At 40.5% G+C, this 23010-nt stretch overlaps 1 protein-coding gene across 1 annotated transcript; it reads left to right on the top strand.

Annotated features, from left to right (window-relative positions):
• The first annotated feature begins 5350 nt into the window (after positions 1-5350).
• LOC122023185 (mannose-specific lectin-like) lies at positions 5351-5785 on the top strand. The gene has a single exon (XM_042581267.1). The coding sequence runs from the start codon at positions 5351-5353 to the stop codon at positions 5783-5785; it is 435 nt and encodes a 144-aa protein (XP_042437201.1).
• The last annotated feature ends 17225 nt before the right edge of the window (positions 5786-23010 follow it).

Here is a 23010-nt window from a genome sequence, read left to right as displayed (position 1 = left end):
ATTAACCTTCCAGCGTTGATAATATGAAATTACAATATTATTGGCTAATTAATGCTTGAATAGAATCATCGATCACAATAAATGTCACATTTTTCAAATTTTGATCAATGGAGAAATCCTTCGCAACGTTGCAACCTGCCTAACTAACAACTCAGGTGTAATGTGAATTAACCTGTTGCCAGCCTTTTAGGTACATACGTATATCACTTCTCATATCAGAGACTATCGTACGTTGTTGGGCTAATGAAGTTGATTATGTACATAATATTAATAATATGCAATTGCTAGCGCCTAGATGGAGTTATTCACCATATGGAATTAAGTGAGCTGAGTTTTTGCCTCCTAGCTCGTAATATTTTCTAGCTAAATTATGCCTAGATATATATTTTTTCACCTTTTAAAGATATTTTTGTGCTATTTTTTTTATCTTTCTACAAATGAATAATTCTTGTTTAATTACAAATAATTATATGTATTTATTTTTTTATAAAATATATAATATATGTGTATATAAGTTGATGATACAGGGAATAGGGAGAGAATTGTCCCGAGGGACCAAAGCGTTAATAAGCTTGCATAGGTGACGATCAAAATTCACGATGGGTTAAAAAACCAAATATCTAGCCTAGTAGGGCCCCACTCTGTTGATCGGATAAGTTCAATCGGAAGATTTCTCAAGTTTCCATCGACGACGCCAAATATGATCATATCTGAAAGCTGGAGATGACGTGCTGGGTAGGTGGCTGCAATGTTGACGGAGTGAAGACTTTTAGATCAAATTAAAGGTTATGGGTTGGTGCGTGAATCCTCCCTGCACACACTCAGACGAGTAACAAAACGTCAGTGCCAAAAACCAGGGAAGGGGTCCCTAGCGAAAGCCCTTCGACTCTCAAGTCAGTAGCTGGTCGAGCGAAAAAAATGAAGAGATCAATAATGAGAGCTTGCATGTAGATGAGACTGCTCTAAAAGCGTACCTTGACATCGGAGAGAACCCCCCATTATATATCACCTTTATAACCTCCGGAGTCATAAGGTGGCAAAGAATGTTAAGTGTCAGAAGATGTCAAGTAAGAGAATACGTATAGCCTAAGAAGCATATAATCACCGCCCAAGGAATCTTCCATTACTCATGTGTACCCTTTTTGTAACTAACACTATTAATGAGGCAGTTGAAGGAATATGCTATTATAATGTGTCGGTTGAGGAAGCTAAGAGTGTAGAGTCATCTTTGAGGAAAGTTACATTGAATGCCCATGTAATAACAAAAGAATATTCTTTAGTAAACACTTACTACTCTCTGATAGGTTATTGTGATTCTCTAACAATATTGTCTCCTGAGTGTATCATGGTCGGGCACTTAGTCAGTTGGCTGCATATTTCATAAGAAGAGCACTGAGTATGGTTGGACATTCGACCCTTAAGGTAGCTCAGATATATGTATAGTGATGTAGATCTAATTATTAAGTGGTAGAGAATTGAGCTCCCTAGGTTCGGGTAGTTCTATGACCGACCAGCCTCACATAAGGATGCTTGCTTTTGGAGAATGGGGAATCGAGTCTTGAAAGGCTTGACTCGTGCCTTCAGCTGGTCGTCCTTATATTTGAAGGCTTGCTCCTGAAGTGGTGTCCTAAGCTCTATGAATTCAGTTGAGTTTCTTCTGAGAGTTGCCTTGTAAATTTACCTTGCAGAGATAATGAAGCTGAACCCTGTAACCCCGGTCAACTTTATACCCGGTCGCCCATATGTAGGAGGGTGGAATAATGAACAATGAAAGCCCATATGTTAGATTGACTGTATACAGAGTCATACTCTGAGAGTGGAAAACCGAGTTCTTAGGGCCTGACCGAATATATTCTCGACTGGTCTTATGGCAGACCGACCCTTTCTTAAACCTGAGTGTCTATGGAATGATCAGGCTCAAAGACGATCAGCTATAGTATGGCGGTCAGTCACAACCGAGGCTTTTCTCCAAGCGGAAGAAGTAGGAGGCACGGTTGTCCGTTCGATCCTCACTTGTTGGACTGGAGATAGAGTGGTGAGTAATTTCTAATTAATTTCAATCAATTGAGATTTATTATATTTGACACACAATCAAGATCGACATGAATCTAATAGGAAAAATAATATTTCCAAGTCTATTATATTACTATGTTTATAATTATTATGATTGTATGCCATATTTAATTTTTCCATTATTATTTTGGATAATTTGTATAAATAAGTCTATTGGCTTTAGTAATAAGATTATTAAAAATATTTATATTGTTTCTTTCCTCTACCTATTGATTTCTACAGCTACCTCCTAAGCAGATGGCACGTCGTAGGTAGCCGAGGAACAGAAGTAGCTCTCCTGTTGGTGGGATGTACTCAGCTAGGAGAAAGCCCCCGCGTGCAAGACGGGAGGACGGGGGCATGAATGAGGAGTCCGAGTGGTAGGGGAACCGCTAGGCTGGGAAACTATCTCCCCTAGAGGGGAGGCAAAGTTGAAGTTGTCCGTTCGGAGGAAGGTGCCAGGGTGTTCTCCTTGGACCGTGTGGTTCAAGGAGAAGGTGTGGTCGTTGTAGACGCCTACTTGGAAGACGTTCGTTTTGAAGGGCTATGACAGGGATGCTTGCGCTTAACTTTCAATTGTGTTTTCAGAGGCTGCCTTTCTTCTGTGCTCTCTTCCTCGCCAACGTCACCCGCCCGACTGTTGGAAGTTGCCACATAGAGGCCGATTAGCTAATTTTCTCGCTCGGCCAAGAGCTCCTCGCCTCGCCTCTCTAGTTCAACTTCCTCCTAATGCAGAAACTAGGAAGCATAGGCCTTGTACATGGTCTCGCTACACAAAATAGAAGGGATCTCAGTTAATGATAACATAAAGATTAAGTACCAATTCTTACCGAAAGAGAAGGGAAGCGTCGCTCAGACGAGACTTCGTTCAAATATGTAGAGAAGATCGACCTGAAGTAGGTGAGAGATGTGGAATTATAGACAGACTAGTTTACTCGAGATAGAAATGAAGGCGGCGGAGAAATTGAAAAGGTGAAATTATTATACATATAAAGAAAATATGCTCCTATATCTAATCCATCATTTGACGTACGTAACGAGCACGTCTTATGTACATGGGATAAACGATCTTTGATTTATAAGTGTCCATGAACTAATTATATCTAGAAAACAAATTAAAGTGATGGGAGATTATATTGTAGGGGCCCAAATTTAGTATACAATTATATGTCTACGAAATGTCATGCTCATCATCCGCATACCATGAGTTAATTATTCAAATATTAATACCAAATACTCTATCACTATCACTGACCGATATAAACGTGTAGAAAATTATAGGTCCCGTTTGTTTATTTATTTATTTATTTTTCTGGATTTGACTCCGTGAATCCGATATGGTCCCAATATTTTCATACTTGGACCAATTAGAATTACATGACTTTCGCTACTAAATTGAGTAAATTGATTGCAAGTTCAAGCATGATTATATTGTGATTTATTGTCCACCAAACAGAGTAGTTGGCAGGATGATAATTCTGTACAAATCAGGGACCGTCCGTATCTATAATTATATTATGATTTATTGTCCACCAAACAACGCTGGCACGATGACATTTCTACGCAAATCAGGCACCGTTCTCGAAAACATAAATTAGCGGCCCCTCCCTTGTTACACACCCATATGAAGAATATTTAGATAAAAATAAAAAACAAGGATATATACTCGATGCAAATTAAACGGTACTAGTTAGAGATATTCTCTTTACTTGGGTTTTACCATGAAGATATTCTTATTTTTTTTATGCATCCATTTATTTGATATTAATCTTTAGTGTCAATATAGTACGATTGATTTTCATTCAATATTATACACTCGATATGTTTCATATCTATTTACTATATTGACATTTAAAAAACATGTACTCCTGCAATCAATCCCAATTTATATATTACTACATAAATCACAATCATCAATTGTCAATAATTTTTTTTTGTCTTTTGTTAATAATTTTTTTTAATATCTCATCAATATGAACGGTTCGTAATATGAGTCTCATTTCCAATAGAACCTAGCTAAACTGGAGGGGTATTTATTGGCTAGTTTTATCATAAGACTGTACAAATCAATTTATTTAATTAACAAGTGATATAGATCGATTGTCATTCAATTGTCCTAAAATTAAATTCAACTTTCTCCTTACTAATTTTTGTTTTTTCCCTAACTTAAACTCCCTTTCAACTTCCTAATGTATACCAATTTATTTAATTATCCTCATATTTTTTTAGATAAAAAAATCTAAAATAATGTATGATTCTTCCTAAATTTAGTAGTCATTTAACTAAAATTTAATATATTTTCTTTTAATTAGGCAGCTCTGATCAATTGGGAAACGATCGACAATCGATCAAATTGTTGTGAGGGAACAAAAGCCATCATTATTTTTTATAAGTATAAAAAGATCTAAAATAATGTATAATTATATTCCTCCTAAATCCAGTACCATTTAACTAAAATTGAATATATTTTCTATCCAAATGAACAAGACTATTTTTTCATCTACCAATCGATTAGGAGTCATAATAATCGATTGACTTAGATTGAATTGATTGGGAGCCTAAGTCAATCGAATGGTATGAGTTTCCAATCAATTGGTCAAGTGGAATAAGAGTCATGCTTAATTTTATAGAAAATATACTAGATTCTAGTTTGAATGTGTTGAATTTAGGATGAATTATGCTTTATTTTAATTTTTTTTACCTAAAAAATGAGAACAATTAGGTAAATCAGTGTGCATTAACAAGTTGAAGCAAAGAAAAGTTGGTATGTAGTGAGTGAGAATAAATGTTTTTTACCCATGAACTAAAGAGGAAGTTCAGTTGGCTGTTGGCATGTAGGGAGTTTAGGACAATTTGCCAATCTATTTTTTTCGTCCCTTGAACTATGATGTCATAGTATGTAGGACATCCAGGTTATTATCCAGGTATTCATGGTTTGATCTCAGCTATAGTGTATTTGTAGAAATTTTTTCTTAGCACGCAACCAAAGGATTCTAAGCTTCTAGGTTGTCCGTCACGTGTACTTCTCGATTTACCTAGTGGTCGGTAGAAATATTCCATGAAATCGAATTAGTTATCATAGAATTAATTAATGAACCTAATTGAGTTTATCAATTTTTTTTTATTTTTGATACGGTGTATTTTCCCATTAATTAACAGTACTGTTTTTGAGTTTTAAGTATCGTAAATTTAATTACCTCCTCCGATCCTCATCTATAAATAGATGGGGGGAGTTGCATGATACTCTAAACCAGCAATATTCACTTGAGTGAAGTGAAGTGAAGTGAGTGATATAACCATGGCTACTCTTGTCCTGCTCTCTGCTGCTCTCCTCCTCGGCCTTCTCCTGCCTTCCTCCATGGCCAACAACATTCTCTATGCCGGCGACACGCTGAACACCAGCCAATCCCTCACCCAAGGGGGCTATACCTTCATCATGCAGTCCGACTGCAACCTGGTGCTGGACGACGACCAGAACCAGGCACTGTGGACCTCTGCCACCAACGGCCTAGGCGACAACTGCTTCGCAAACCTGCAGACCGACGGCAACCTCGTCATCAACAACGACAAAAACGAGGTTGTCTGGTCGACAAACACCGCCGGCGAGGAGGACCAGTACATCCTCTTCCTGCATCACGACGGCCACATCAACATCTACAAACCTATATGGACCCGCCCCAACAACGATGACAATTCCACGAACAGGAAGATCGCCATGGTGACTAATAATTAGTAATGGGCTTCACCACGAACCATGCATGGATCGCTATTAAATAATTAGCTAAATGCATAAATAATTAATTACATGCATGGTAAGTAACGTACTGTTAAGTTGGTGTGACCCTGTGAGTCGAGTGTAGAACTTATTTTAAGACTAGCTATGCATGTGTCACTGTTTGCTTTTTTTTTTTTTTTGCTAAATTTGAATTGCGTTGAAAAAAGAAAAACAATTAATTAAAGGAATCTAGCTAATAGCACATAGGTCAAGGGGATAACGTGGTCGGAAGTCAAGTCCATGGGATAGTCAACAGTTAAGTTCACATGGTGGTCAGAAGTCAGGCCTACGTGGTGGTCAAAAGTCTGGCTTACATGGAGGTCAAAAGTCTGGCCTACGTGGGGTTCAAAGGACCTGGTCACAAGATGGTATGAACCGGGCACAAGTGGCGTTCTGGGGTTACACCTACATGGTGAGTAGGAACTCGGAAGCCAGGATCATAGGTCGGGACTTATAGCCTTACGGCTCATGTAGGCCACATGGACCGACGCGTACAGGTCGAAACATGCAAACCAAGGATACAAGTCGGGATTTATAGCCTTACGGCTCAGGCAAGACACATGGACTGACGCGTACAGCTCGGGACGTGCCAACCAAGGATACATGTCAGGACTTATACTCTTATGGCTCAAGCAGGATACATGGACCGACGCGTACAGGTCGAAACATGCAAAACAAGGATACAGGTCGGGACTTATAACCTTACGGCTCAGGCAGGACACATGGACCGACGCGTACAGGTCGGGATATACTCACCAAGGATACAGGTGAGGATTCATAGACTCATGGCGTAGGCACCCAGGTTAAAGCGGACAGATCGGGACATACGGAATCAGACTAAGGTGTACAGGTCAGGACATCCTGAATCAAACTGAGGAGTACAGGTCAGGACTCTGGATAAGCTGAATCAAACTGAGGCGTACAGGTCAGGATTCAGGATAAGTAGAACCAGACTAAGGCTTACAGGTTACAACTTACAAGGTAAGGCAGGTCGGGAGTTCAGAGAACAGGACACGCAGGACAGGGATAGGCACACAGGTCTGGAGTTGGGAAGTGACAAACGCAGGTCAGGAGAGGTAGGTCTACATCCACAGATCGAGAACGACAGATACAGGGACCCAGTCTAGGATTAGGATTAACAGATCGGGGCAGACATACACTGCACGACAAGCAAGCCAAGGAATCGTAATAACCTGTCAGGGAATAATCACTACCTATCAGAGAACATGCTAAAGGTCTGGTGCTCACCGCCCGTTGATTCCTTCCTAGACCTATAGGAGGACGCCACATGTCATCCACCGCCAGACAAAGCCTGACACCCGACATTCCCTGACATCCGTCAGACTCCAGAAGCACCCATTGCAGTATAAAAAGGGAAGCTTTGTCCCTTACGTAGGTACGCTCACTCGTCTTTTTACACTCATCTTTTACTTTTCGTCTTTTCTCTATATTTCGGGGGGAAAGTACTTAACTTAAGCGTCGGAGGGCCTGACCCGGGGACTTTTCCTTAGTTCTTGGTCTCTAATATGAGGCGGCTTGTCTGAGTGCGCGCAGGGCCCTCGCGTCATCATCCCGGTCATCATCCTCCGTCATCCGCCCGTGCAAACCCTTCCGGCAGGTGCCTGAACGACCAGGCTTCGCAACGACTTTCTGTCAACCTCTAGGACAGCACAACCCACCTCTATCCGACTCAGCTTCCGGACGGGATCAAATTTGGCACCGTCTGTTGGAACATAACTATCTGTTCCGGAACGTGACGATGGGGGAATCGGGCAGAATCAATGTAACCATGACCGCAGGAGAATACGAGCTCTTCAAAGAGGCCAAGAAGCGGGCGGCCTCCGAAAAGCAACAGACCACCGCCTCTAGACCACGAAAGCTACTGAAGGTTTCCAAAGAGCTGGCTCACGCTTCAGACCGGGGTTCCAAGAGGAAACAACCTCTGGAATTCCCTCCTGCCCTCTATAGAGAGTCGGGCCATGGTTACTATCAAACAGACCCTAGATGCTACAGTCGTAAAGAACAGCCACAAGTTTCTATGGCTGAGAGCTCTTTGCCTAAAGATTCAAAGAGAAGGAAGTCTATCATCCCTCGAGAAGAACGCTGTGCAGAGCCGGAGGAAAAATTGCCCTTCTCTTCCAAAATATTGGAGGAAAGGCTACCTAAAGGGTACTGATCCCCTGCTATCGGGGAGTACGATGGCAGCAAGGATCTTGAGGATCACCTCCATAAGTTTTGAAACGTGGCTCTGCTGCATCAATACAGCGACACCGTTAAATGCCGAGTATTCCTGAACACTCTATAGGGCTCTGCCCAAAAGTGGTTCGATGGACTGCCGTATGGGTCCATCACCTGCTTTTTTGACTTCAAGATTGCATTCTTGCGCAATTTCGCCAGCAGCGGGAAGTATCAAAAGATAGACCACTGCTTGTTTGCTCTCAAGCAAGGGTCCGCTGAACCATTGAGGAGTTATATCAAGCGCTTCAATCAAGTGGCCCAGGATGTTCCCTCGGGCACATCAGAAATACTTATGAGCGCCTTCTCCCATGAGCTGACCGAGGGAGAGTTTTTTAGAGATCTCATCAGAAATCCTGTGAGGAATTTCGATGAGATGCTTGAGAAGGCGGCCAACTACATCAACATAGAGGAGGCACAGGCAACTCGAAGGAAGGCAGACAAACTGCCTCCCTCTACTAACAGATTGTAAAGAAGAGCACCTCAACCGCCTGCTAAGCCTCTCCCTCCACGTGCTCGGGAAGCCAGACCTACCTTCCACCCCGGTCAAGACATTCGACCGGGCCCGTGTGTAGCAGTAGTCCAGGTCCCCCGACCTGGCCCTTGGGGACCACGTTATTGTACTTACCACCGGTCGCACATGTATGCCACCAGTGATTGTGCGTAATTCGCTCGAGACTCCCGTCGTGCCGCTGAGTTGGGTCTGCCACCTCCAGAGCTGACCCCTCATATCCAAAGAATGAAAGAAGAGAGACACAACTCAGCGGGACAAGCAAGGAGACCCCAAACAGATCAGGGAGGACCTAACATGCCACCGCAAGGGCATACTGGGGAGCTGGGAGAGGCTCGGGAAGCTGAAAATAGGGGCAACGCAGCCATCCGAGACATTGGTATGATCTCTGGAGGACCCACTGATGGGGATTCAAGCAGGGCGCGTAAATCTCATGAGCGCTTGTGGGAGATCCATGCGGTAGGGTGTAGCCGAGAGCAAGCTGCTGGTCTTGTCATCAGCTTTGGACCTCAAGACCTGGAAGGACTGGAGTTGCCCTATGATGATGCCCTCATCATCAAGGCTGTTATTGCCAATAGTCGCGTGGCTAGAGTTTTCGTTAACACCGGCAGTTCTGTCAATGTATTATTCAGGTCTGCCTTTGAAGAGATGCAGATTGACGCCAGTGAGCTACAGCGGGTGGCCACTTCTCTATATGATTTTATTGGCAACGAAGTAAAACTCATGGGCCAGATCAAGTTGGTCATATCCTTGGGAAGCGAGCCGCTAAGTAAGAACCAGGAGGAGCACCTTTATCGTGGTAGATTCATCCTCCTCCTACAATGTTATTTTAGTCCGACCAACCCTGCATGAATTCAGGGCCGCTATTTCCACCTTCCACCAGAAGATCAAGTTCCCCATTGAAGAGCAAGTCGGCGAAGTTAGAGGGGAGCAGAAGGTCTCTAGGCGATGCTACATTGACATGGTCAAGGTCGAGGCTCGCAAGGCGCAGAGGACTCAAGACGGGGTTGTTCATGTCATTCAGGAGGAACCTATGCCTATAGCAGAAGAACTCATCCCCTGTGAAGAGGTCCAATTATATGCTGAGCACCCAGAGACTCTCACTCGCATAGCTGGGGACCTGCTGCCCGAGCTAAAAGAAGACCTGATTCAATGCTTGATTCGCAATAGGGATGTCTTTGCCTAGTCCACTGAAGAACTATTAGGGGTCAAGCCTGAAGTGGCAGAACAAAGGTTACACCTCTTGCTTGATGCCCGGCCTGTCAAGCAAAAGAAGAGAAACTTCTCAACATATCAAAATAAAATCATCCGAGCTAAAGTGGACCAGCTTAGGAAAGCAGGCCATGTTAAGGAAGTGCAGTTCCTGTCCTGGCTTTCCAACGTAGTTCTAGTGGCGAAGTCCAACATTAAGTGGAGAGTCTGCATAGACTTTCGGGATTTCAATAAAGCCAGCCCTAAAGACTGTTATCCTTTGCCTAGAATCGATTAGCTGGTGGACTCAACTGCCTGCTGCTAAAGAATCTATATGCTGGACGCTTATCAAGGGTACCATCAAATCCCCTTGGCCGTGGAAGATCAAGAGAAGGTTAATTTTATCACGGCAGATGGTACCTTCTGCTATACTGTCATACCTTTTGGGCTCAGGAATGCTGGAGCCACCTATCAAAGGATGGTGGACAAGATCTCCCGGGAGCAGGCCGGGCGCATTGTGGAAGTCTATGTAGATGACAAACTCATCAAGTCTCCCTTAGATGCAAATTTGATAGCTGATGTGGAGGAGACCTATGGCACCCTCCGGTAGTATGGAGTAAAATTGAATCCCTTAAAGTGTTTATTCAGAGCCAAAGGAGGGAAGTTCTTGGGTTATCTTATCACTGAGAGGGGAATTGAAGCCAATCCTGAAAAGGTCTAAGCGCTCCAAAACATGAAAGCTCCCCAGAACTTGAAGGAGACTCAGAAGTTGGTTGGCAGGATAACAACCATGTTCCGATTTATCTCCCGATTGGCATATAGAGTGGCACCCTTCTTTAAAGTTTTTTGGAAAGCTTCTAAGTTCCAGTGGGACGAGGAGTGCACGCGGGCTTTCGAAGAGTTGAAGAAGTATTTGGAGACCTTGCCCTCTTTGTTTAAGCCTGTCATCGGAGAACCACTCTGGGTCTACCTATCTGCAACCCCTGAGGGTGTGGGGGCGGTATTAGTAAAAGAACAAGACAATGTACAACGGTCAGTGTATTTTTTCAGTCATCTATTAAAGGGAGTTGAGCCTTGATACACAGCTCTGGAAAAGTTGGTCTATGGATTAGTGCTTATGGCTCGGCGTTTAAGGCCCTATTTCCTGGCTCATCCTATCGTGATCTTGACAAACAACACCATGGGTAAAGCCTTTACCAATGTCGAGGTTGCAGATCGTCTTATCAAATGGACGACTGAATTGGGAGAGTACAATATCACCTATCAACCTCGCATGGCTATCAAAGCATAGGCCTTGGCTGATTTCTTGACCGAGATCCATCAAGCAGATTCAGAAGAAATCTGGAAAGTGTATGTGGATGGATCAGCTACACGTCAAGGGAGTGGCGTCAGAATTCTTCTGATATCCCCTCAAGAAGACATCTTGCAACTAGCTGTACGATTAAACTTCAGAGCTACCAATAATGAGGCGGAGTATGAGGCTTTATTGGCAGGGCTACAGGAAGCTCGACATGTAGGAGCCACTCGAGTTATCATTTATTCAGACTCCTAATTAGTAACTCAGCAAGTAACTGACAACTTTGAGATCAACTACGAAAAGCTGCAAGTATATCGGGAGGCTTATGAGAAGATGAAAGAAGAATTCAAGGAAGTCACGGTCAACAAGATTCCTAGAGAAGAAAATGCCTGAGCTGACGAGTTGGCTAAAATGGCTAGTTCTCTGACCACCTGGGTACTGGATAGGTAAATGGCACAGACCTTTCTCATAACCCAGATAAATCTGTAGAATAACTAGGAAGAGATTATTGGTTGGAGAGCACCGATAATTAGTTATCTTCAACAGAGCACCCTGCCCACAGACCTGGAGCAAGCGCGACTGGTCAGGAAAAAGGCTCATGCTTACACTATGATAGGGGATCAATTATATAAGCGGGTGTTTTCCAGACCTTTACTCAAGTATGTAAGCATGGAGGAGGCAGATCAGGTCTTGAGAGAAATGCATTTGGGGTGCTGTAGCAGTCATGCTGGAGGCCGAACGCTGGCTCATAAGATACTGTTAGCCGGATATTTCTAGCCCACTCTGCAGAAGGACGCTCAGCAATTGGTGAACACTTGCCTGTCCTGCAAGAAACATCAGAATCTGATGCATATTCCCACCTCGACACTGAAGACCTCTATAGTTTCTTGCCCCTTTGATCAGTGGGGTATGGACATTGTTGGTCCCTTCCCTATGGCATCCAGTCAAAGGCAATTCTTACTGGTGGTCGTGGACTACTTTTCCAAGTGGATCGAAGCTGAAGCTCTATCCAGGATTACTGAGAGAGCGGTTATTCAATTTCTATGGAGGAATATTCTGTGCAGATTCGGTATACCCCATAAGCTGGTATCAAATAATAGAAGGAAGTTTCAAGGTCGGAAGATCCAGGCCTGGTGTTGAGGGTTCGACATTACTCAATCATTCACCTCAGTAGCGTACCCACAGAGCAACGGGCAGACTGAGGTTATTAATCGAGAAATTGTACGAGGATTAAAGATCAAGCTAGACCATGTGGGAGGAGACTAGGCCGAAGAGCTGCAAAGTGTTCATTGGAAGTACCATACCACACCCCGAGAAAGCACATGTCTTACTCCGTTCCACTTGGTCTACGGCGGTGAAGCAGTGGTGCCCGTGGAGGTCGGGGTCCCTTCAACTAGGAGGATGTTATATGATGAGGAGAACGCCCAGCGACGACTGGCTGAGCTGGACCTCATTGGCGAGACTCGCGAGCGAACGGCAGCCCGGCTAATGGCCTATCACCAGAGGATGAGGCAAAATTATGATAAGAAGGTGGTTCCTCTCTTCTTTGGAGAAGGGGACCTGGTCTGGAAACGAGTAAAACCCGTGGGAGACATAGCCAAGTTATCACCTCAGTGGGATGGACCCTACAAAGTTATCAAAAAGTTGACATCTGGTGTACTACCTGTAGGACGACTGGGGCAGGAATCTAGACCGGTCTTGGAGTGGTAATTACCTTCGACCTTACCACACCTAAGTGCAGTTTGAGGGGAGATAGGTCAGGTCCGAAATAATCACCTGATCGGTTAGTAAAATGTCTGCCTGATTAGGATTGTTACATCTTTGTAAGTCCTTAAGCTTGTTTTGGATTCATCCAGAGAGCAGATAATGAGAAGTAAAACAGAACATTAGGCATAGAACAGTTCAATTTACATGATGCACAAGTACAAACTACTTGAAAGTAGAAAAAACTTCAACAGGAATTTCGTCCAAGATGCAATGATGATCGAAAAAGTGTGCGGGAGGAGCGGATTTGAGATATCCCTGCTCGTATAGTTGCTGCAGAGCCCCTGCCGCGCCAGAAGATACAGAGACTACGAAGCGGTCCCCGACCTGGATGCCGAACTCTCGAGAATGAAGGTAGGCCTTGTTAGAGTGTATACTAAAAGCCTAGCTTTTGTAAACATTTATTTTTGAAATAAAAGAATCACATTGGTCAAATGTCTACATTTTATTTAAGTGTAGTTCAATTAATTTATATTGTAGATAACATGGTGTGTGGTATCACACTCAGAATATCATATTATCAGTTCTTTATAAATTATAAACAGTTACTCACGACTAAAATGGAAAGGAACAAACCATTGGAATAGTCATAGTGTAATTAGACATTAGTTTATCTTGACTAATAAATTACACTAGTACACTCTAAGTGTATTGAGTAGGACCATTTTAAGTAAGTTCTTTTATACTGACTTAATAAAAAAATAAGACCTTAGTTATTATGGAAGTGTGTGCTCTTAATCCTAATATAATAACAAGCATATATATTTAGTATTTATTTCTTTAACTTATCAAAGGGTGATATTTAGCTCGATAAATCAATAGACCCGATAAGTTGGGAAATAATATTACTTATAGTGTGTGTTGTTGATTATAGAAGGAAGTTGTGTCCTAGTAATCTAGGTTGAGAATGCCCCCAAGAGGAGCTCATAAGGATTGTCATGTTAAACCCTGTAGATGGACTTAGTCCGACATGACAATGAGGTTGAGTGGTAGTACTCTTGGACTTAGATATTAATTAAGTGAGTTGTCAATAACTTACTTAATTAGTGGACATTCGTTATCTTAAATACAGGGAGCCTAACACACTCATGATAAGAAGGATCTCATAATGTAATTTGGGATTGGTGCGGTAGTGCAATAATAACTCTCTAGTGGAATGAGTTATTGTTGATGAACTTGAGTTGTGTGTTCGGGGCGAACACGGGATACTCAAGCTCATTGGAAGGCCAAAACCAATTTATCCTCTAGATCCCTGTCATAGCCTCATTAGTGCCTCAAGTCCACCCATACAAAGCCCTTCTTGGTGTCCAAGAAGAGGGTCGGCCCAAGGCTTGGTGACCAAGCAAGGGTCGGCCACCATCTTCTCTTAAGGGGGACGGCCACAAACTTTGTAAAGGGGCTGACCATAATAATTCAAAGATGAGGGGGTGTTTTAAATTTTTAAAATCTTTTCTTTGTAGATATCTACAAGTTTTAAAAGAGAATTTTTAAAATATAAAACTTTCCTTATTTGAATTATGTCACATGGTTTAAAAGTTTTAAAACTTTCCTTTTTTAACCATCCTCATGGTTTTAGAAAAAAGGAAGAGAAGTTTTAAATTTTAAATCTTTTAATTTTGTAACCATGGTTAAAAAAGGAAATTTTAGTAGAGAAGTTTTAAATTTTAAAACATGATTTTAATTTTTTAAAACTTTCCTTTTTTAACATCCACTTTAAGAAAGAGAGCTTGTAAAATTTTCTAAGGGGATTTTCTTCTTTATAAAATTTTATAAAAATTATTTTTCCTTCTTAATGATGTGGTCGGCCACCCTTGCTTGGTGCCCAAGCAAGGGCCGGCCAATCATAATAATCAAACCATGTTTGATGATTGATTCAATCAAGAGGAAAGAAAAGGAAAAATAAAAAGGGAAAAGGAAAAACAAGAGGAAGATTTTAATTTTTGTAAAAAGTCTTCCCTTATTTGCCTTGGGCAAGTAATATAAAAGAAGGGGAGGGGAGACCTCATGGTAAAAACAATTCTTATTCTCTTGTTGGTGCTCCTCTTGTGGCCGGCTCTCTTCCCTCTTCCTTTCCCCTTGCTCTCTTGTTCCCTTGAGGTGGTGGTGGCCGAAACATAGAGAAGGAGCCTTTGGATGGAGTTCATCTTGGAGGATCGTCGCCCACATGGCGTCCAAGGCGAGGCGAGGAATACGACTGAAGATCTCGAGGTCATTAGCATACAAAGAGAATGTATAACTAGTAATTTTCTTCCGCATCATACTAGTTATTTTTCTTTTATGAATTCCAAACACAAGAGGCAATAGATTCTAGTTTTTCGGATTTGTTATTCGAATTCATGTTTTTGTTTTTCAAATTTGTGATTCGATTGTTCCTTTTGGTTAAACCTAGAGTTATATAAGGAAATTAAATATTAGCTTTCCTCAAAAGGCTTTGTCTAGAAAGTGGTGGCTGCTCCCATATCCAAGAAGGCCTAGTGTCTCGCCATGTTTAACCTGGAAGCTAATTTTAGAAATTAATATTTAATTGAATTTATAAGGTAGGTGGATTTGGATCAATAGTGTTAAGTTCCGCTTGCGATCCAAGTCTAAACCATTAAGAATAGATAAGTTAAATTTGGAATCAATAATGTTAAGTTCCGTTTGCGATTCCTAATTTAACTTCTAAAGAACACAATAGGTTATTTAGGAAAGGTTCGACACTTGTATAAAAATTTTTGTACAGTGAAACCGATATGATTTTCCTAGGACCAACCAACAATTGGTATCAGAGTTAGGGTTTGCCTCTGTGTGTTTTGATTTTCAAATTAATTATGCACATGTCATACATAATTTAGGCAGGATAATAGTAGGATGTGCTAACTTTGTAGTTGCAAGCTCCAACTATTATGGCATAAAGATATTGTGTGTGATTGGACCCTTGAACATGTCAAGGTCATTATTTTGTGTGTGTATGATTGTATGTATCAAATACAGCAGGAGCTGTATTAGTTTTAGAATTTTACTTTTTTGTTCGATCTAGAATACATGTACATTCCTTATGGAATATATGATCGATATATGTAAAATTCTATATTTGTCGCGGATCGTATCCTTGCGAGGTGTGGTGCTATTGGAGGACCAAAGGCGTAGCGGAATAAGTAGCAAGATAGATGCGACGACTGTACCCGATGGCAGTGGCTAAAGATAGCAGCAACTAGGGTTGGAACTGTTAGCTAGAGCCCTAGAGCCAATCATTTGATGATTGTATTATGGACTTATTGTATCATATTTTTATATTAATAAAGGCATTTGTTTGGTTATTATACTTACTTGTATTGGTGCCAAATAAACTAAGTATAATAACGTCCTTGAGTAGAAGGTTCTTACCTATATCAATCGATTGGTTGAATCGATAGTGAGATGATATAGGGAACACTACTCTTAATCATTCCTAGTCGAGTATTAACATTCAAGGACAATGTTAATGCAATAAGACTAGCATGTAGGTCAACTCGATGACTTGATATCACAAGTCATGGATATAGAGATATCAAGTTGACACATGAGTATACATTAGAGAATGTATACTGAATGACCCGTCATGAGAAAGTATCATGGATCGTTATATGAGTGTCATATACTTTCTCATGTGGCTATTAGCATGACTACTAGTCCTTAGACCTGAAGTCACCATAGATCCCTACATAAGGAGTTATGTACTTTGGTTTCGTCAAACGTCACCCGTAACTGGGTGGACTATAAAGGCGATTACTGGGTATATAACAAATTATGCAGAGGGATGTGAGTGATGTAGATGGGATCTATCCCTCCTATATGACGGGAGAGACATCGGTATTCTTGATAGAGTGAGACCACGAAGTGCATGACCATGCCCAAATGAGTCAATATATGATATTGAGCTCATTTGATTTAGTGAGTCTACTTGGAGTTCAAGATTTAGATTGGTCAGAGGATGACACGGTCTATGCCTCACATTGACCAATCTAGATGTCTAGGATAGAAGGACACTTGTCATATATTGTGAGGAGTCACAATTAGTAGTCACAAGGTGATGTTGGATCTCAACATTCTTGTAACTTGGGTAGTAATGATGTGTTGCTAGATACCGCTCATTACTTATGCTCCTAAATGGGTTTAGGACATTGCCAACGTTACAAGAACCTATAGGGTCACACACTAAGGACAATTAGATGGAGATTAGGTTCATATGATGAACCAAGAGGATTAGATTCATTTGATGAATCAAATTGGATTAAGAGTAATCCTAATTGGGCTAACTTGAGTGTGACTCAAGTGGATTCATGTATTCAATGAGTCTAATTTAGATTATGACTCATTAAATTAACTTAATTTAATGAATTAGATTCATTATATTAAGTTGGCTTGAATCAAATGGTTAGATTAGATCAACCATGGAAGAGATTTGGTCAAGTTTGACTTGACTTGAGAGGAAGATTAAAAGTCAAGTTTGACTTGACTTTATGCCATCTCATTGGTGAGTAGGCATTGATGTGGACCAATGATGTTACTCCACATCATCATGGGTGCCACCTCATGGAAATTACAAAGCCATTTTCTTTAATAGCTTCACATTAATTGCACTTAATGCAATTTTTGGGAGTTACACAACTTGAAAGTGGCCGGCCACTTTTGAATGGGAATCAAAATTGATACCACTACAGAGATTATATCTACTAGGGAAGTTTATTATCATATATCTATAATGAGACAGAACAGTCATGTACTCACCAATCTAATTTCTCACTGACCCGCTCTCATCATGAGCTACAATTAATATGTAGAAATTTATCAACATTCTACCAAAAGTGTATCACGACTAAAATCCAAGGGCGTCCCTTGATTTCCTGATCGATAACCAACAACTCTCCAAATGGTAGTGATACGGTCAATCCATGAGATATGAGTATACAAAACTCTACTAATCTTATTCAAAAATATCCAAAGAGTATGTCTAATCTCATCCATTCTGATACTCAAAAATCCACCATGAGGGAATGATGATCTAGAATCCAAAGGGTCACTCAACCTCTTGACTAAAAGTCTACCCATCAAGAGAGTATCTCCACTACTCTTATAGTCGTGCCATAAATATCCTCTGTCAACTGTCGACAAAAGGTCAAACACTCTAATCAAAAATAAAAATTTCAAGACCTTTAGTAAATGATTATGTGGTCAAGGTCTTGAGCTACTTATAGAGACACTGTTAGCTGAGACGACTAACCATTGTCTTATAACACATACTATGATTGCTCCACCTAAGGTTCAGTAACCTCTAGTGACGAACAATGCCCACAAGGGTAGACGAGTACTATCATCAAATAGCTAACCGGCATAACTGTCAATCGACGCTCTGTTCCTCATAAATCATCATATGATATTTCCACCCAGTGACGATGGAACTTCCTAGGTGTTAATCATCTAACACCACCTTGGTTTCACTACGGATCATAAATCCCTAGGTACCATCAAGGATATTCGTGATCGGTCCATGAATCAGGATCCCCCATGGAACATCATTAGGCAAATCGACTGGTCATCGCCTTTTAAATCGTTATGCTACCAAAGGAGGTAGAGAAACACACTCTCAAAACACCTCAAGATAATCACCAAGATGTTTTTTTCCTCAAAAACCATCTTCTGCATCTTCCTTTACATGGTGACTGGTCACGTAAAGGATAGGCATCTAACATCATCTTTTCTTCACCAATACAAGTCATATATCTGAATGTACTCACCAAGTTATACACCTATATAGAGGATGTAACACGTAAGTGTTAAGCAGATAGCTCTACACTTTTCCACATCAGTGGGGGCATCTATCCAACTGTACCCTCTAAGTCATTCTACCAGTATATACAGTCCATGGTCAAAGTCCCCATAGAATAGGATGCATTGATCCTTTACAGACTAGTCAAGCCAACAATGGTATGCGACTAATTCAATCCATTATACGTCTGTACAAGTCATGTACTCAAATGTGTCTTCTAGGTTATATAACCAAACACAAATAATCCAAAGGTCAGAATTTTCATGAAATAGTGTAATTTAGTCCCCTACTGACCGAACTAATAAAAGTACTCAGTACTCTACTAACTACACCGACAAAAATGGATCAGTCTTCCACTAGTCAAGTCAACAAAGGTAAATCGATCCTCTACTAACCGAAACAACAAGAGTAAATTGGTCCTCTACTGACCAAACTTCCAAAAATAAATTGATCCTCTATTGACCGAACCAACATGAGTAAATCGATACTCTACTGACCAAGTCTACATGATATTTAGCATATACTATCCACTACCAAACTAGTGATAACAGAAAATAATAATACTGTGGTATGGTAAAAGAAATCTCATGAGACTGTAATCTTTGATCTCTAGTAGGGTCAACCGTGATCAGTGATTGACCCAACACATGTGATGTATATTACAAACAACTAGACAGATACTAACAAAAGAGTACTAATACATGACATAACTATCAGAACAACTATGCATGTACAAACAGAAGTGTAAGATAACAATATGTAAACATACCTCCTATAGCTTGGAGATTCCTATCGCTGCCTGGTCCCAAAACTTAAAAAGTCACATCGAGAAAAACAAACCATGAAAATCCAAAACACAGAAAATAGGCCTCGTAAACCTGTGGCTCTAATACCAATAAATTGTCACGCCCCCAAAGGAGTCCCTACCGAAATATTTCGGCAGCATCTCCCTTGTACCGGTGACAATCTGAGGCATACATATATACAAAATATATCAGCCACATACGGCTAGAATATACACACAATCATGTAGTTAATAATTCAACCCACACGGCTGAAACATAGCATAACCACGCAGTTAATAATGCATCCCACTCGGTTGAAACATAGCACAGCGGAAATCATAAAATAATGAACATGAAACGAACAAAACATCTAACTGCGAGCCGGCTCGGCTTGACACATCATCACCAAACCAAATACAAGATACCACAAAACAAGACTCCATACAATAGAATACATAAATACAAGAACAGGTACAAAACCAACAATGCGAAAGAAAGCACTAATGATGTGTGTGGATATTATGATCGTTTATGCATGTTTTAACGCACATTCACTTACTTTATTTGTCTATATTCTTCGCAAGATCATCTCTCCTATTGTTTATTCAGTATTAATTACTCTTTTGTCAGAGATCTGCTCTTTGTTTGATTTTGTGTTGATATGAATAACTTTTAGAGTGAAACGGCGATTATCGACGCATCGGAGCAAAAGCAACAAACTTGACACCGACCGTGCAACACTGCACGGGCGTGTGGCCATTCCCGAGAGAGAGTAGGACACGGGCGTGCGACCTTGCACGACCGTGCCTCATGACCAGAGACAAAGGATGACATGGCCGTGTGGATCTTGTTGGCACTACTCGAAATTCAGTTCTGTTTCCCCTGTACAAAAATTTGTACAAGCACAGAACTTTTCTTAGCAACTCATGTGCTTTTCAGAAGTTAAACTTGGATTGCAAATGAAACTTAGCATTATTAATCCAAGTTCAACCCATGTGTTCATCAGAAGTTAAACTATATTACAGAAGTTGATTAAATATCTATTTCAAGGATTGGCTTCCAGGTCGTTGGCAAGGCACACAACCTTCTTGGGTATGGGATCATCCACCACTTCCTAGTCAAAGCCTTTCAAAGAAATTGAATATTTAAACTCCTTACAGTAAATCCTAGGTTAAACTACAGAGACTTCAATCAAAGCACAAGATCGCTAGCCTCTTGTGCTGGTACTTCAGGATCCATACAAAGGAAAAATAAACTAGTACACAGCGGAAACAATTAACTAGTTATACCTTTCTTTGTAGCTTAAAGATCTCTTGATCTTCTGCTGTATTCCTCTCGTCCTCTTGGGCATCATGTGAGCGACGATCTATAAAGACGCAAAAACCACCCAAGTCCTTCTTTCTTCCAAGACTTTCGACCACCAAGGGATCAAAGTTAGGGACACCACCTCTTGTTCTTCTTTCTTCCTTGCAACCCGCCGGCCACAAGATGGTTAAAGCCTCTTGATGCCGCCGACCTTAGGTGAGAAAGCAAGGGGAGAATAAGAATATGAGGGGGCCGACCACAAGGAGAATATAAAGGAATAGAAATTGTGTAGATGATTATTTCTCTAAGGCACAATCTATCCTCTTTTATAATCCTTGGTAATGGCTAAAAAGGAAAGATTTTAACAACAATTAAAATCTCTCTTTTAAATTTCCTATTGTGGATGGCTACAAAAGGAAAGTTTTAAAATTAAAAATCCTCCTTTTAAACATTGTAGATGGCTACAAAAAGGAAATATTTTTAAAATTAAAACCTTTCTTTTAAATCATGGTTACAAAAAAAGAAAGTTTTAATAAAAATAAAATCTCTTTTAAACTTATATGGGTTAGGTTTCATGGATCCCTGGTGAGGAAGGGAAAGGAGATAGCCGAGTTAAGAAGATAGATCAATATCAATCGGGATATACCTCCAAGGAGGTAGGCCAATATCGGCCGAGATATACCTCACAGGAGGTAGACCAATATCGAGCGGGATATACCTCTAGAGAGGTAGGCTAATATTGACCGAGATATACCTCAAAGGGGGCAGGTCAATATCGGCCGAGATATATCTCAAAGGAGGTAGGACAATATCGATCGGGATATATTGTAACACCCATGGGATCCCTAAGTCATTTTATGAGAATTGATGCATGATTAGAATAGACCTTATGTGAATATTACCAAAAATAAAAGAAAAATAGAACCAAAAAGAGGCATGACCAAAGTTTGAACCTTGGACCTCTTGTTAGATGCATGAATGTCATAACCAGTAGCCCCAGTAGGGGTGTGCTGTTAGGAAGGAAAGGGACAAGATAGTTAAAGGTAAGGAAAGTGAAGGCTCTCTTCACTAAGAAGGAAAAGTTCAAGTTTTCTTCTTTTTCTTCCAATGAGAAGTTGGTTTTGCCTTCTTCCTTCATTGAGAATAAATAAGAAAATGGGAAGGAAAACTTCATTTTTGCTCTCTCTTCCTCCTCCCTCCTCCTCTCCACCGAAACCTAAACTCTCTCCTCTTCATCTTTGCCAAATTCAAGCCAAGGATTTCTCTCTAGGAAAAGCTCCACAAGCAAGGGTATTCTTTTAGGAAATCAAGCGAGAGGAAGTAAGTATCCTCCTCACCTGCAGTATAAGTAGTTCCGAATGTTTTCATGTGTTTATAATGTTAAAGAAAAAAAAAAAGAAATCTAGGATTAGGTTATTGTATGGTTCGGCCAAGAAGGGATAAAGAGATTAGAGGAAGTTTAAGGCATCAACTATGCTTGGTTATTGGTCCTCATGATATGTAATCTATCATATGATGTTAATATAAAGTTTTCATGTTATATGTTGCTTAGAAATTTAAGAACATGCTTTTAGGGTTTCGGCCAAGAAGGGATAAAAAGATTAGAGGAAGTTTAAGGCCTCAACTATGCTTGGTTATTGGTCCTCATAATATGTAATCTATCATATGATGTTAATATAAAGTTTTCATGTTATATGTTGCTTAGAAATTTAAGAACATGATTTTAGGGTTTCGGCCAAGAAGGGATAAAGAGATTAGAGGAAGTTTAAGGCCTCAACTATGCTTGGTTATTGGTCCTCATGATATGTAATCTATCATATGATGTTAATATAAAGTTTTCATGTTATATGTTGCTTAGAAATTTAAGAACATGCTTTTAGGGTTTCGGCCAAGAAGGGATAAAGAGATTAGAGGAAGTTTAAGGTCTCAACTATGCTTGGTTATTGGTCCTCATGATATGTAATCTATCATATGATGTTAATATAAGTTTCCATGTTTTATGTTGCTTAGAAATGTAAGAACATTCTTTTAGGGTTTCGGCCAAGAAGGGATAAAGAGATTAGAGGAAGTTTAAAGACCTCAACTATGCTTGATTATTAGTCCTCATGACATGCAATCCCTTATATGATGTTAGTATAAAGTTTTCCATGTAATATGTTGCTTAGAAACTTAAGAACATGCTCTTTAGGTTTCGGCCAAAGAAAATATAAAGGCTTAGAGAAAGTTTTTAGACCTAAACTATGTTTGTTTATGCTTTCTCATGATGTATGATTTCCTATACGATGTTAGGTTAAGTTCCATGCTTTA

Source organism: Zingiber officinale, chromosome 9B, assembly GCF_018446385.1.
Source record: "Zingiber officinale cultivar Zhangliang chromosome 9B, Zo_v1.1, whole genome shotgun sequence".
In the NCBI taxonomy this organism is placed as follows: Eukaryota; Viridiplantae; Streptophyta; class Magnoliopsida; order Zingiberales; family Zingiberaceae; genus Zingiber; species Zingiber officinale.
Note: the sequence above shows the minus strand (reverse complement) of the source record. Positions and strands in the feature narration are given on the sequence as shown.

Coding starts and splice junctions, on each gene's coding strand:
- LOC122023185 (XM_042581267.1), top strand. CDS start 5,351: ATGGCTACTCTTGTCCTGCTCTCTGCTGCTCTCCTCCTCGGCCTTCTC.